Below are 14,382 nucleotides of genomic sequence, written 5' to 3' on the forward strand. Positions count from 1 at the left end.
GAAGCCCGGTGTGCAGTTCATACAGCAACTGACTAACAGCAGCAGTCTGCCTCTGCGAAACTCAGAACGCTGTTTAAAGAATCACCTAAACTAATTTTCTACTATTGCTAAATAGACTGTTCTTCTTGTAAATTACTCTATTTTGACCCATCTGATCTGTGAACACCCTGGTAGACGGAATTCAAAATTTAGGGCATAAAATGAGAGTCCATGGATTGTATAAAGAGTCTCGAGCACTGAAAAACTAAATATACTCCTATGAACCTCTTTCCTAGAAATGAGAGATACATTTAATTTTTCAAAGTCTAGATTCCCCAAGCTTCTTGCATTTTACATTTAAATATTTACTACCTAATTACTCTTCTGCCTATTTTCTTTTTTTATTTGCAACTTTAGGAATTTCTGTCATTAAGCAAAGAAGGAAAGGAAAGAAGATAAAAACAATACAAACATTCATCAATCAAATTAGGCAAAAAGACTGTCAAACTAATTTTTTAAATTACAGTATTGAATTATCTGGACTGCTTTTATCTCCCTTGCACATAAAATCACCACTGATTACATGACAGTAAATCTTGTTCTCAGGTTTATGGGGAAGAGCAAATATTATTAATCATGGCCTGGTTGGCCATTCATCGCCTTTGTTCACTCTGCGTATATAGAAACAGAAACCATCGCTCATTCCTCCCTGAGTCTTCTCATCTCAACACTTGGAGTAGGCCAGATAGAAAAGTGAACTCTTCGTTAAGAAATATCCACGTCAAATAGAAAATAAAAGTCAAACTGAGAATTCAAACACATTTTTGCTTCCTACCTTTTTTATATGCCACACCATTCTGTTCCTTTCTATTAGCATGATTAATTATTTTAATTATTAATTAACTTGCAATAATGATAATAATAATTTAACTAGTAATTAACTTATACTACTTATGATATTCAAGAAGTGAAACATTACTTTAGTATTAAGCAAAAACTGGATAAAACTGAACACAAAACTTTCAAGGACCCATGTTCTTTTATTTTTAAATGGTAATTAAAAGTTTCTGATACTATTTACACAATGATAAATAGGACATGCAGTGGTAAGTGCCAAAAGGTATTTGTTTTATTTACATCTTACAGGCTTTGCTTTCTGGCTTTGTGCTTTCTCTTCCATCACATTTTATCTAGCAGCAATTCCACAAAATCACTCAGCCCATTAAAAGTTTCTTCCTTTCTGCTATAAGGAGCCAAGAATGCATTATTACATTTTTCTGTGTGAAGTATGCTATTAAATAATAGCTTGTGCCCTAATTAAAGCAAATGTAATTGTGAGAACACATTGACGTTGTTAAAGTAAATTAGCCAATTTGTTAATACTTTCATTTCAAGTGACCTTAATTGTATTAATTGTGATACTAGCAAATTAAATTGAAGAGCATTAAATACATTGTTCTAATATGTCCTAGAGGAACAAATTTTCCATTACTTCAGCAAAGAGAAAATAAAGATTATTTGCACCACCCACCAAAGTCTCCTACACATGGCGTACACAATGGGTCAAGCAGAAAAGGTCTTATCAAGACAGCCTTTATTGTTATTATTTTAATATTAGTAGCATGGCATGAAACAGAGCACATAGTAGTAACTGAGCTTTAGATAAATGGTTCATTCTATAACATTCTTTTATCTCAGGTTAAGCAGAAATTACTTCACTATTACAGAGTTAAAATATTGAGAGTGAGGAAATAAAGATCAGCACAGACGACTACAATATGAAAATAAATTTAAAAATACAACTCTGTGTAAATCAGGCATTACTTAATAAATGCTTAGTATCAAGTCATAAGGATACATAATAAAAAAAGTTACGGCCCTCATTCTTGAAAAGAGATTTAAGAGTACAACAGAGAGAACGATACAGACGCTAAATAAACTTTAGTCTTCAGAACACCATCCACACTGGCTAACAGCCCCGAGGTGAGCCCCTGCTAGACCCGCCTGCATGTCCCCCACAGTGCCCCAGCCATCTGCAGACACCCTGAACAGGACAGGAGTACCGCCCCCCCCCCCCCCCCCGTAAGAACCCTGCTGCTTCTCTCTCTGTGCTTCTCTGTGCCATGTGCCCGCCCCCTCGCCCCCGTCACCATCTTCCATGCCTGGCTCCTTGCTGTCTGTCATTCACATGACCAATCACCTCCTCAGAGGGCGCTGCTCTGAAAATCTGCAGTGTGTATGCAGCCGTTCATTAGACTACCACTCTAACCACTGCCTAGCACTTATCATTCTGATACTTTTTCTCATTTTTGTACTTTTCCACCTTTTTTCTTTTTTTTTTAAAACTGTCTCTCTCATGCTAAAATGTTAATTTCATTGAAAGAGAACACCTGGACTATTTGTTTAATAGTCTATCCCCAGATACTAGATGATCAATCAATTTTTTGAATGAATGAATGAATAAATATCAGGTTTGTGGCCTGCAGCCCATACCAGGTATGATAAAATATGTGTGTCTCTATGATCTCTATTCATTTACTGAGTATAACTGAAACTTCTTAACCATTATGTCACCATTTCTGATTGAAAATCTAAGTTCAGCAAAACAGATACATTCACAAGTCTAATTAAAGATGCAAACTGTTACTAGTGTTCTAAGCTTGGTCAAAGTTAGCCAAGCTCTATTCTACTAGTTTTCTGGTGCCACTGATGAACTAGCAGAAAGCCTCTAGCGCAATTCTTTGATAAGAAAGCCACTGGAGGTCACTTCATCTCAGTGCGTCTCTTTGGTTTACATTTTTCCAAGGTTTTAAGAAAATACTGTCGCAAAGAATCACCTCTATCACTCTAGTTATGCCCTGACCCAGCCAAACAAAACCACCCATCACATAGCTTCTCACTTTTGGGGACCAAGGGATGTTGGAAAGGCTGACTGAGCATCACAAAAAAGTCTCTCAAAGTGTGGCTGCTCCTCAGCGGATACCTCTGCCCACAGGGGCAGCGGGCAGGGCTGCTGGGTCTTTCTGCCACCAGGGCGAGCAGGAAGGTCTCCTTTGCTCTTCAGCCGCTCAGTTGTGTCCAACTCTCTGCGACCCCATGGACTGCCGCACACGAGGCCTCCCTGTCCTTCACCAACCCCCAGCGCTTGCTCAAACTCATGTCCATCAAATCGGTGATGCCATTCAACCATCTCATCCTCTGCTGTCCCCTTCTCCTCCCGCCTTCAATCTTTCCCAGCATCAGGGCCTTTTCCAATGAGTCAGTTCTTTCCATTAGGTGGCCAAACTATTTGAGCTTTAGCGTCAACATAAGTCTTTCTGATGAACATTCAGGACTGCTTTCCTTTAGGATGGACTGGCTGGATCTCCTTGCAGTCCAAGGGACTCTCAAGAGTCTTCTGCAACAGCACAGTTCAAAACCGTTAATTCTTTGGTGCTCAGATTTCTTTACAGTCCAACTCTCACATCCATACACGACCACTGGAAACACTTAAACTCTTAAGACAACAAAAATGAAAAAATGTTTCAGTACAACTAAAATGACTCTTCACAAAATCTGAGTGCTGAAGGAACTGAAAAGGAGCCTCTCTCTTAATACAGGGAATTGCTACACCAACAGAAAAGTTCAAATAAAACTAAAAACTGAATTCAAATAATAAAGAATACACAAATCAATAAAAAGAGCTCAAAATTCACACCAATTTTTTTTTTTTTTTTAAATTTCAAGAGTACACGGGGTTTCCCTGGTGGCTCAGTGGTAAAGCATCCTCCTGCCAGGGCAGAAGACACAGGCTTGATCCCTGCTCGGCCTGCACACTGCAGCTGTTGAGCCTGCGCGCTCGGGCCCGGGAACCACGGCCACCGAAGCCCACGCACCTAGACGCCGTGTTCCACACCACGAGAAGCTGCCGCAGGGAAAAGCCCAAATGACGAGACTAGAGAGCAGCCCGCACAGCAACAAAGGCTCAGCACAGCCGAGCACAGATAAACAAACATTTACTATTTCTTTTAATTTCAAGAGTTCATTTTACTAATAGTGAATTTCATTGTTACCATTAAAATGTCTTAACTTGCTAAATCTCAATTCACTACGAGAGCATGAATACAGAAAATCTACATATAATCATCTAAATCTAACATTAGAGAGATGGTTGAACTTTGTTGCCATGTAAATGTTTACCACTGATACGCAAGCACTACATCTTCAGGTTAATTCTGGATCGGATCTTGGGTTCCCTTCTACCCGCTCAAGTCAGTGAGCAGTATCTTGAAAATACCTGCCTGCTAATTACAGGTCATCAACCCTTTTCCCATCACAGACTGTCTCCTCCTAAAGAGCCTGCAGCCAGGCGGTCCTGAGGCACTGGCTGCGCTGGGCCGCGGGGAGCTCGCTCACCTGCAGCCTCCATAGCCTTGGCCCCTCCTCCCCTTTCCCCCTACTTGACTACTGTCAAATACCGCTCCTTCTCCCCACTTCCTGCTCATGGGGACTCTGACCAGTCAGTCCCCACTCTTTTCTCTTCTCTTTGTGTTTCCTGGCAGCCTCATATCTGATCTGGCTTCTCTGGGGGATGGCTTTAGCACCTCTAACGCGTGGCCTTTCACACTGAAGCCTCCTGTTCCCGGCCTTCTTCTGGACGGTGCAATTTAGAGGGACAGGGCATGGTATGGTCACTGCCCTTGAAGGTCACCTCTACCTATTGTCACACTGCTTCACAAAAGCCACTATTAAAGAGATGTTTAAAAACCATTCATTTTTTTAAAATCCTTATTACTGTCATTTAGGAACTTCCAAGTCACTCTCCCATTTATTTAGTAATCTTTATCTTTAACATAGCCACCATTTTTCTTAATGATTTAACAGTATCATCTATCTAAACTGCTGTTCTCCTCAATATCCACAAAGAATTTTTCATTAAGATGATACTTTTTACAAAACTACACAGACAGTAAAAAGATCAGTGTTTGCCAGAGGCTGAGGAGCAAAGGATGGGGAAGATGGACAGGTTTTGCAAAGATACTCTTGTGTGACCCTGCTTGGACAGGCACACGTCTTCATACATTTGTCCAAACTTACACAATGTCCAACACCAAGAGCGGATCCTAACGTGAACTACAGAGCGAGGGGCAATGTCGGCTCATCCACTGTCACAAAAGCACCGCTCTGGTAGGAGACACAGGTGAGACAGAGGCTGTGCACATGTGGGAACAGACGCTACGCGGGAAACCTGTACCTTTCTCTGAATTTTGCTGTGAAGCTATAACTCCTCTTTAAAAAAGTCTTTGGAATAATAATAAGACTTCAAACCAACACCTGTCCAAACCAACGAGACCTAAATTACCGCCAAGAACTAACGAAGGTGCTGAGCTGGTGCGCTGGCTGTCGCTGAACACTGCTCCGCTGAATCACCGGTCACCGCCGCCGGACACGCTGCCCCACGCTGCTGCGACTCCCCACCGCCCTGCGATCCTCTACAGCACCTCGCCTCACTCCCTCCCTCCCGACACGTTCTGCCCTGCCCTCTCATAACTCTGCCCTCTTTCCATAACAGCAAACTTCTTTCTATTCTCAAACCCATCCATGAATTCTTCCACCATAAACTTCCTTGTCCACTGTCTACCTGTTATACTCCCCTGACAAAGCAACCATCTGCTTTTCGTTGTGGCTAAGTCCTAGGAACTGAATTCTGCTGGATGCAATCATACACATTTACAAGTTTGTAGCACCTATAAATTATGTTTAAACTCACCTTGGTCCCCAAGGTTATATATTCTTTACCAACTAAATCTAACCTTTTTTACTCTCCCCAAATCTTCAAATGCTTCATCTTATCACTATCAGCAAATTACCTCACCCTAAGATATCAAGAAAGATATTAAAATATCAGTGATACTTTTGGACCGCACCAAAATACCATTCCTCCATCCTTCCTGCTATTACAGTGAGAGTAAGAACACCTTGCCCCTCTGTACAAACCCATCTCCGCTCTAGACTGCATCTGAAACCAAGCAGAACCCTGCCAGTCCTGTCCCAGGTACAAGGTCCCCCCTCACCCACCACCTCCTGTTTGCAGAATAACTGAAATGTCCCAAATCTCCCGAGTCACGAAAGAGCAGGGTCAAGTAGTTAATGGTTAAGACGACAGAGGCACAGGATCTTTCAGAGTCTGATGAACACTCCTGGGTGGCTTTACAGGTACTGTAACTGCTATCAGAGGGGAAAAGCGAACCACAGGGTGACCCAGCTGGAGTCAAGACACAGGCTGCTCCGTCCTGAGTAATCCTGAATCCATGACTAGTACGCTTATAAGACCTGGACTTAAACAGAGGAGGATTAACACTATAAACTGTATGAGTATCTTTGTGGGCATCAAAGTAATTGTGGCTTACTGTGCCCATATACACAGCCAGGCAACGGAAACTATCAACAAAGAGACGCTACAGACTGTCGGCATCTTCCACGCTAAGAAAAAGGATCTTTGTTCATAATCCCACGGGAACGGAATGGAGTCTCAGAGGGGCGATGCGTAAGCAGCATGTTTACGGGTAGTTTATTGTAGGAAGCAGCTCTCTGCAAGGGACCACCCTTGTCACTTTAATAAAGCTATATTTTACCTAACCTCTGGCCTAAGCACACTTTTCAAATATTGTGATTGCATAATATTTTGCCTAACATGTGGGTACTTTACAGATCAAAGAAGACATGAAGAAGGAGTTGAGAGATCGCCAGACCTCCCTCCCAGCCTCCCCTTCACTAATCTTACCACAGAGACTGAGTGAGGCGGGAGATGAGGCGGCGCCAACAGCCTGCCCACGTGGTGGACGGCGGCGACCCTGGCCCCGGCCGCCCCGCTGGCGCTTTAAAGCTGGCAGCCGAGCAGAGCCTTCGGGGTTGCTTCTGGGACACTAGCCCACCTTCTCCCTGGGCCCTGGACGGGCAGCCCACATCACACGGCTGTGGATGTTTCAAGTGGCAAGCACCCAAACCTGAGTTCAGTGACACCTCCAGGACCTGGAAAGCCACACTAAAGATGGCAACAGGACCACATCGTTTTCTCACATCAACTACAGTAAACTGATTTTATTATCCCAATTTATTCACCAATAAAGCCAGGCACCCATTTCCAGCCATGAAATTCTATGATATAATAAACCAAAAGAAAGGAAGACTTGGGACAAAAAAATTGTAAAAAGGCAAAAATGAAGTAGGCAGGATATTCCGAATGTCTTAGATATTTTTTAAGTAGGTTACTAAGTATTTGATACAAGAGCCAAAAAGAAAGCTTTGAAATAGATATTACATAAAAAGGTATTACATTAAGTAATTATCTGAATACTATAAAAGCTGTTAAGTAAGAAGGCATATAAAATTAGAGCTAAAAACTCTGGCTATATGTAACAAACTGTAATTCTCAAAAGAGACCTAAAAGAGGAAAATGTTTTCTCATCATGAGTAACATTCCAATCTCCTATAAGCTTGGAAAAAAACTAGTGATTCTGATAATGTTATTTCATTATTAATAATAGGTTAAGTTTCCGTAAATCTTCATATTGTTGTTTTTAGTTTAAAATGATTACTTTTTCATTTAATTAAATCATTAAAAGTTACATGCTAGGACTGAATAATCATGAATAGCTGAAAAAGTAAGTTTTTTTATGGTTTAAACTGAATTATAGGTAACTTGTCCATTAGTAATACCCTTTGATCAAAGATCTTGAAATTTAAGATGATAATTTTGGTACATAACCAAATTCAACAGAGAAAATATCATACTTTCTGTGGTGCTTTCAATTTGAAAGAGAAATTAAAGCATTTAAAAGTTTAATTAACATGTAAAATGTGCCCTAAGATTTTGCGTGTATAGAAGTATATGCAAATACTTTTTTTTCTGCCCTCACTCACTTCCCTCAAACATCCATGAAAGTAAACCAATCATATGTAACTTTCTCTCTGTCTTATCTGTTATGTGGCTATTTTTGCTAATCCTTTCCAGAATACACAGAACCATTTAACTCAGAAATGTAGTATATTTCTGTAAATATAAAAATTCAGGTTTCAGAAATTAAAGACTTATTTGTTTACTTCTGGAATATGCAAAAGGAATTTTTTTCAAGTCAACAAAACACATGGTTTTTACACGAGAAAACACTAATTAAGTCCAGTGTCTGACTACTTACGAAATGAGTCATCTAGTTGCCACAAATTCCCTTGTGGGAAAAGTGTAAATGGCTTCAAACGTGTGGAGAACCCCATGAAAGACATATATTAAAATAAACCAACACACTAAACAGGTGATGATTTTTCAAGGAAATATGACGACCCCATTAAAATGCAACACACAATGTCCTGCAGAAAGAAAACCTGAGACGAAATAGACGCTTTATAGAAAATATTCACATATACAATGCACAAAACCCACCACCCTTAGGAACCTTTCTGGCTCTAAAGAACCAGATATTTACATGTCTTTCTTCTGCGTGTGCGTGCGCTTATGTGTGTTTTGTGTATATTTTTAACAGTTGACAGCTGTTTTAGAGCATACAGAGATGCCAAGCTGAATGAGGGTCTTGATTACTTCAAGATTAGCTATCTAAAGTTTCTATTCATTTTAAGTGTTGTTAGTTGGAAGAGTCATTAGTCACTTCCTTGTCTCATAGAACATCAGCATACATTTACATTGTTAATGAACATTTGGGGTAAATGAATTAATGGCACTTTTAAACATCAATTCAGTCCTAATAACTTTGTATGTCATAGAAATGTTGGCTAGGATATAAACGAAAAGCCTTTTCAGTAAAGGTAACACCTTATTCCTGCAAACAATAAAGGATAAAATTAATTTAAAATGTTTTCTTAACCAGTTTTTAAAAAATGAACTTCAATATTTAATGAACTAGTCCAGAGAAAAATACACTTAAAAAATGTTTATTCAAAAATAAGCATATAAACCAGAATATTTTGGTGAAAATATTTTATATATTGATAACACAAAAATGTATTCACTTTTAAACTATGCACTTATGGAAGTGACTGCAGAATAATCTGACTTTTTAAATTAAGACTCTTCTTAAAGATATGACATTTAAGAAAAAAAGCATCACTAGGGATGACTGTATCGTTCTCACCACTAAAATTCTTTAAATGCTGAAACTAAACACTAACATTTTTTTCATACTATCAAAACCTTAAATAGCAGTCTAAATAGAAGCAAATATAAAAATAAAATCATGAAAACAAGCTGCACACTATTTTCATTAAACACAAGGGGATTTGTATGATGTGGAATGTATTAAAGATGGACAAAAAAACATATACACACTCCATAAACTCAAGAGCTGTGTACTAAAGAAATAGTTATGTTTAGGAATCAACTTTTTTTAATTCCCAAAACATTACTTACTGCAGACCTTTACATCGATATAGGGGGAAAAAACCTCTATTGAATTATAGAAAACATATGTGAATGATTTTGACTAATTATAATTTCTTAAAATAGATCTTACAATCCTGCTATACATATGAGTGAAAAATCACAAGTAGTTACTTGAATCATGAATCGACTTCAGCAAATATTTAGTTGTAATAAAGATAAAGCTTCAAGAATTGTCACAAATGTACTGTTTCCTTCAAAGATACTATGTTATCGTTAATATTGAGAAAATACTATAAGGCTCCAATACATACACATTTAATACATTTTTCTAGGGTAGGCCCAAACATAGTTGACCCCTTAATAACTTCCATACATAGATATTTAAAAGAAAAACACAAATTTCAATTATTAAAAAAAAGAGAAGAATCAGGAAAGTCTTCTACCCTGTAATAATCTCAACTTCCTGAAAGAAGAAAAATCCCCACAAAAATGAACACCAAAGGTTTAGACATCTTTAAAAGATGTTTGACATGGACCATTTTGTATTTCAAAATTCTTATCCTGAAGTAATGAACTGTTTATGAATTTTTTTTTTTTTAAGAATTAAACATTGGCTACAGCTAATGTGTCTGGCTACAATTAAAAGTGGACACTCAGTGTCACAGCACTCCATATCTATCCAGTAAAATGGTTTTAAAAGTTCTCCTTTGCGCCTCATCTAGAGGAAGACATCTAGGGCAGGGCTAGCTGGAGACACTCTGCCAGCTTTCCCAGCAGCTTAGCAGTTATCCGCGCAGGAAACTCACCTCCAGGCTTGTCTGAGTAACTCGACAAGGGGTCAGTGCCCACTTCTTGTTCTTCTGGCTGCAGAGGATGTCTAGTTTCAGACAAGGAATGATACATTGTGAGAACTGGACAGTGTCACCAAAAGTGGCCACCTGGAAGATGAAAAATATGGAGAAAAATGATACTCTTTCCTGCCTTGACTAGGAATAAATGCAAACCTGAAATGATTAAGTGAGCATTACAAACATTAACAAGCTTTATGCAGGATCCAGGGACTTTTAATACACACTAGTAGGATATATGGAGAAGGCAATGGCACCCACTCCAGTACTCTCGCCTGGAAAATCCCATGGACGGAGGAGCCTGGTGGGCTGCAGTCCACAGGGTCCCTAAGAGTCGGACACGACTGAGTGGCTTCACTTTCACTTTTCACTTCCATGCATTGGAGAAGGAAATGGCAACCCACTCCAGTATTCTTGCCTGGAGAATCCCAGGGACGGGGGAGCCTGGTGGGCTGCCGTCTATGGGATCACATAGGGTCAGACACGACTGAAGCGACTTAGCAGCGGCAGCCATAGGATATATGTAAAGAAGTGAAAAAGTAGCACTAAATTTTCTTTTTAAAAATTACTTTCCAAACCTGAACTTCACTGGTAATCTTTACCGCAACATGCAATTATATGTCTGCAGTACACTTCTGCACAAAAAGCTCAATTGTTAACTTAAACCATTCTCACATTTATAATATCCTTCATTTTGCTGGCAAAATAATATACATTTAAATAAAAACTTTCAAAATATAGAAAATATAGCTAACTAATATAGAAAATATGGCTAATTATTTGTAATTGTATTAGCTGAAAACACCACTGTTAACGTTTCAAGTTTATTATATGTATTCTTTCTTTGTTCTGAGCGTTTAAAACACGTATAGTTTTAATGTGATCCACCGTGCTAAGTATCCGATTACATAAATTATTGTATCTTCCTTCCCATTAAAAAGTCTACATTATCACTTCTAGTGGATCCCCCGTATTCTATTACATAGCTGTAACAATTCACGAAAACAGTTCTTTATTTGTAAACAATCAGGATGCTTTCAATTGCCCAACACTATAAACAGCCTCACAACGAATGTCTTCCACTAATATCTCTGTACTATATCCATGATTATTCCCCTTCAGGATAAATTCTTATAAGCATAACTACTGAACCAAAGCATGTACTTTTTAAAAAATATAGCATTTTGTGATAAGTTCTGACAAATTATGACCTAGACAGATTTGAATATAACAGAACAATTCATTCCCCTTGGCCACTCATCAACAGTAGAAATAAGCAATCTCGGGTTTTTTTTTGGGGGGGGGGGGTCAATATGATAATCAAGCTTTACACTGCATTTGCTTGATAACTAGTAAGATAACTGAAGACTTCATATGTTTTCTCTGACATTTGTTATTGTTTTTGTGGATGGAGTTTATTATCATGATTGCCCTCATGATTTGTAAGCATGCTTTAAATATTAAGCATATTAAACCTTTGTCATATGCTACATATATTTTTCACAATGTATCTCTATGTTCAAATTATATATAATTCCCTAGACAGAGTAACATCTTTATGAAGCCAAAAATATGTGTATCTTCTTTATGGATTCTGCTCTGGTGTTACACTTACAAAGGCAGGATTATGTAAATAACCAGTTCTGTCTTCTTTTGTTGATTTGAAGGTTTTCCTTCTCAAGTCTGATTCCTATAAATAATTGTAATTTAAACACATTTTTTTTTAGAAATTAAATTGCTTTTGAACTTGTAAGCGACACTACTTGGTTTTTTTTAAGTCTATACAGTACAAACGACCTTCCCATATCAACATCTTTCAAAAAACAGACTAAGTTCACTAAATTTCATCCAAATTAATGCAAGTAACAAAATATTTTAAATTTCCAGAGCAGGGGGGACAGGAAGAGGAAACGTGAAATGTTTAATTGGAAAAGAAGGTCCAGCCAAAATGTGTATGTGATCTTACAGGATGAAGTCTCCACTCCTGGAGGAAAATTCCAGAAAAGCTCACGAGCATACAAACCTTTGACCAATCTTTTCCCATCACAAAACCTCCTCTATCTTACTTACTTCATCTCGAAAATGCTCATTTCATAAAATGACTTGAATATTTTCTCATTTTTATCAGAACACGTTAATCACCCACCTTCACTTTGATTAGATGTCAACAAACCCTATCCCTCTCAGATTATGGTTAAAACAAAAGGAGAGGCTTAGGCAAAATCAACACTTGGGAAAGCAGAACTTTTGTTGCCAACACGGTAGAAACTTCTAAAGCCATAAATCCTGAAGCCATAAATCTAAGCAGTTGTCAGTTCTCGCTTCTTCTGTGTACAAATCATCATACATGGAGCACTGACTGAAAGCTAGAGAGTTCCAGGAAAACACCTATTTCTGCTTTACTGACTATGCCACATATCACCACATACTATCACCACATACTGTGGAAAATTCTTCAAGAGCTGGGAATACCAGACCACCTGACCTGCCTCTTGAGAAACCTGTATGCAGGTCAGGAAGCAACAGTTAGAACTGGACATGGAACAACAAACTGGGTTCCAAATAGGTAAAGGAGTACGTCAGGGCTGTATATTGTCACCCTGCTTATTTAACTTACATGCAGAGTACATCATGGAGAAACGCTGGGCTGGATGAAGCACAAGCTGGAATCAAGATTGTTAGGAGAAATATCAATAATCCCAGATGTGCAGATGACATCACCCTTACGGCAGAAAGCGAAGAACTAAAGAGCCTCTCGATGAAAGTGAAAGAGGAGAGTGAAAAAGTTGGCTTAAAGCTCAACATTCAGAAAACGAAGATCATGGCATCTTGTCCCATCACTTCATGCCAAAGAGAAGGGGAAACAACGACAGACTTTACTTTGGGGGGCTCCAAAATCACTGCAGATGGTGACTGCAGCCATGAAATTAAAAGATGCTTACTCCTTGGAAGCAAAGTTATGACCAACCTAGACCACATACTAAAAAGCAGAGACATTACTTTGTCAACAAAGGTCCATCATACTCTAGCTATGGTTTTTCCAGTATTCACGCATGTATGGGAGAGTTGGACTATAAAAAAAGCTGAGCACCAATGAATTGATGCTTTTGAATTGTGGTGTTAGAGAAGACTTTTGAGAGTCCCTTGAACTGCAAGGAGATCCTACCAGTCCATCCTAAAGGAGATCAATCCTGAATATTCATTGGAAGGATTGATATTGAAGCTGAAACTCCAATACTTTGGCCACCTGATGTGAAGAGCTGACTCACTGGAAAACACCCTGATGCTGGGAAAGACTGAAGGCGGGAGAAGGGGAAGACAGAGGATGAGATGGTTGGATGGCAGCATCGACTCAATGGACATGAGTTTGAGTGAGCTCTCGGAGTTGGTAACACACAGGGAGGCCTGGAGTGCTGTGATTCATGGGGTCGCAGAGAGTCGGACACGACTGAACAACTGAACTACACAGAAGAAATTCTGGGAAAGATACTCTAGTAGAGGATCACGAAATGTAAATAAGCAATTATATTATAAAACAGAATGTGACACAGTCTACTCATCAAATGAATGAACAGATTTAAAAAATAAAGTCCTCTACTATGGAGAAGTCTCACCAAACTCAAACACCTAATGGGGTCAGGTAAAACTTACTATTAATTCCAGTTAACATCCATTAAGCAATGCATATATGGCAAAAACTGCATGAAACACTTCGTGTACACTCATCATTTTATCTGCTGAACAGCTCAATGACATATCTTCATCCTTACTTTCATTTCACCAGAGAAAATGAGATACAGAGAGAGGAAGCAATTTGTTCACAGTCACACAGCTAGTGAGTGTTGGACCCATCCTCTCTGGCTCGAGGGCTCATCCTCTGCTTCAATAGACCCTTGGTTCTAAGGCCGTGAGACAGACCGACAAGACATCAAACAAGGGAGTGTAAGATGGCGGGTCTGTCAGCTGTTGGGACATCCTTTTCTCTCCTTCAATGTTTTCAAGAAAAGTTAAAAATTCAGAATTGTATGCGAAATCTCTCTACTTGTGTTGGTTGATAATTTTTTAACAAACTATGTGGAACTGATTAAACACCTCTCAAACCTGTATTTGGCCATGGATATCTTACAACATAAAATTCATATTCTCCATACATTTTGTCATACTCTTAAAACATGTAGGGTT

At 38.9% G+C, this 14,382-nt stretch overlaps 1 protein-coding gene across 24 annotated transcripts in view; it reads right to left on the bottom strand.

Annotated features, from left to right (window-relative positions):
* The window catches only part of TBC1D5 (TBC1 domain family member 5), a 593,981-nt gene that overhangs the window by 343,841 nt on the left and 235,758 nt on the right, over positions 1-14,382 (bottom strand). For all 24 annotated transcript variants that reach the window (XM_069568828.1, XM_069568958.1, XM_069568921.1 and 21 more), the window contains one exon: positions 10,159-10,290. In XM_069568828.1, coding sequence (XP_069424929.1) covers positions 10,159-10,255 — 97 coding nt within the window. In that variant the 5' untranslated portion in view covers positions 10,256-10,290. The remainder of the gene's footprint in view (positions 1-10,158; positions 10,291-14,382) is intronic.

This window comes from Ovis canadensis, chromosome 1 (assembly GCF_042477335.2).
Source record: "Ovis canadensis isolate MfBH-ARS-UI-01 breed Bighorn chromosome 1, ARS-UI_OviCan_v2, whole genome shotgun sequence".
NCBI lineage: Eukaryota > Metazoa > Chordata > Mammalia > Artiodactyla > Bovidae > Ovis > Ovis canadensis.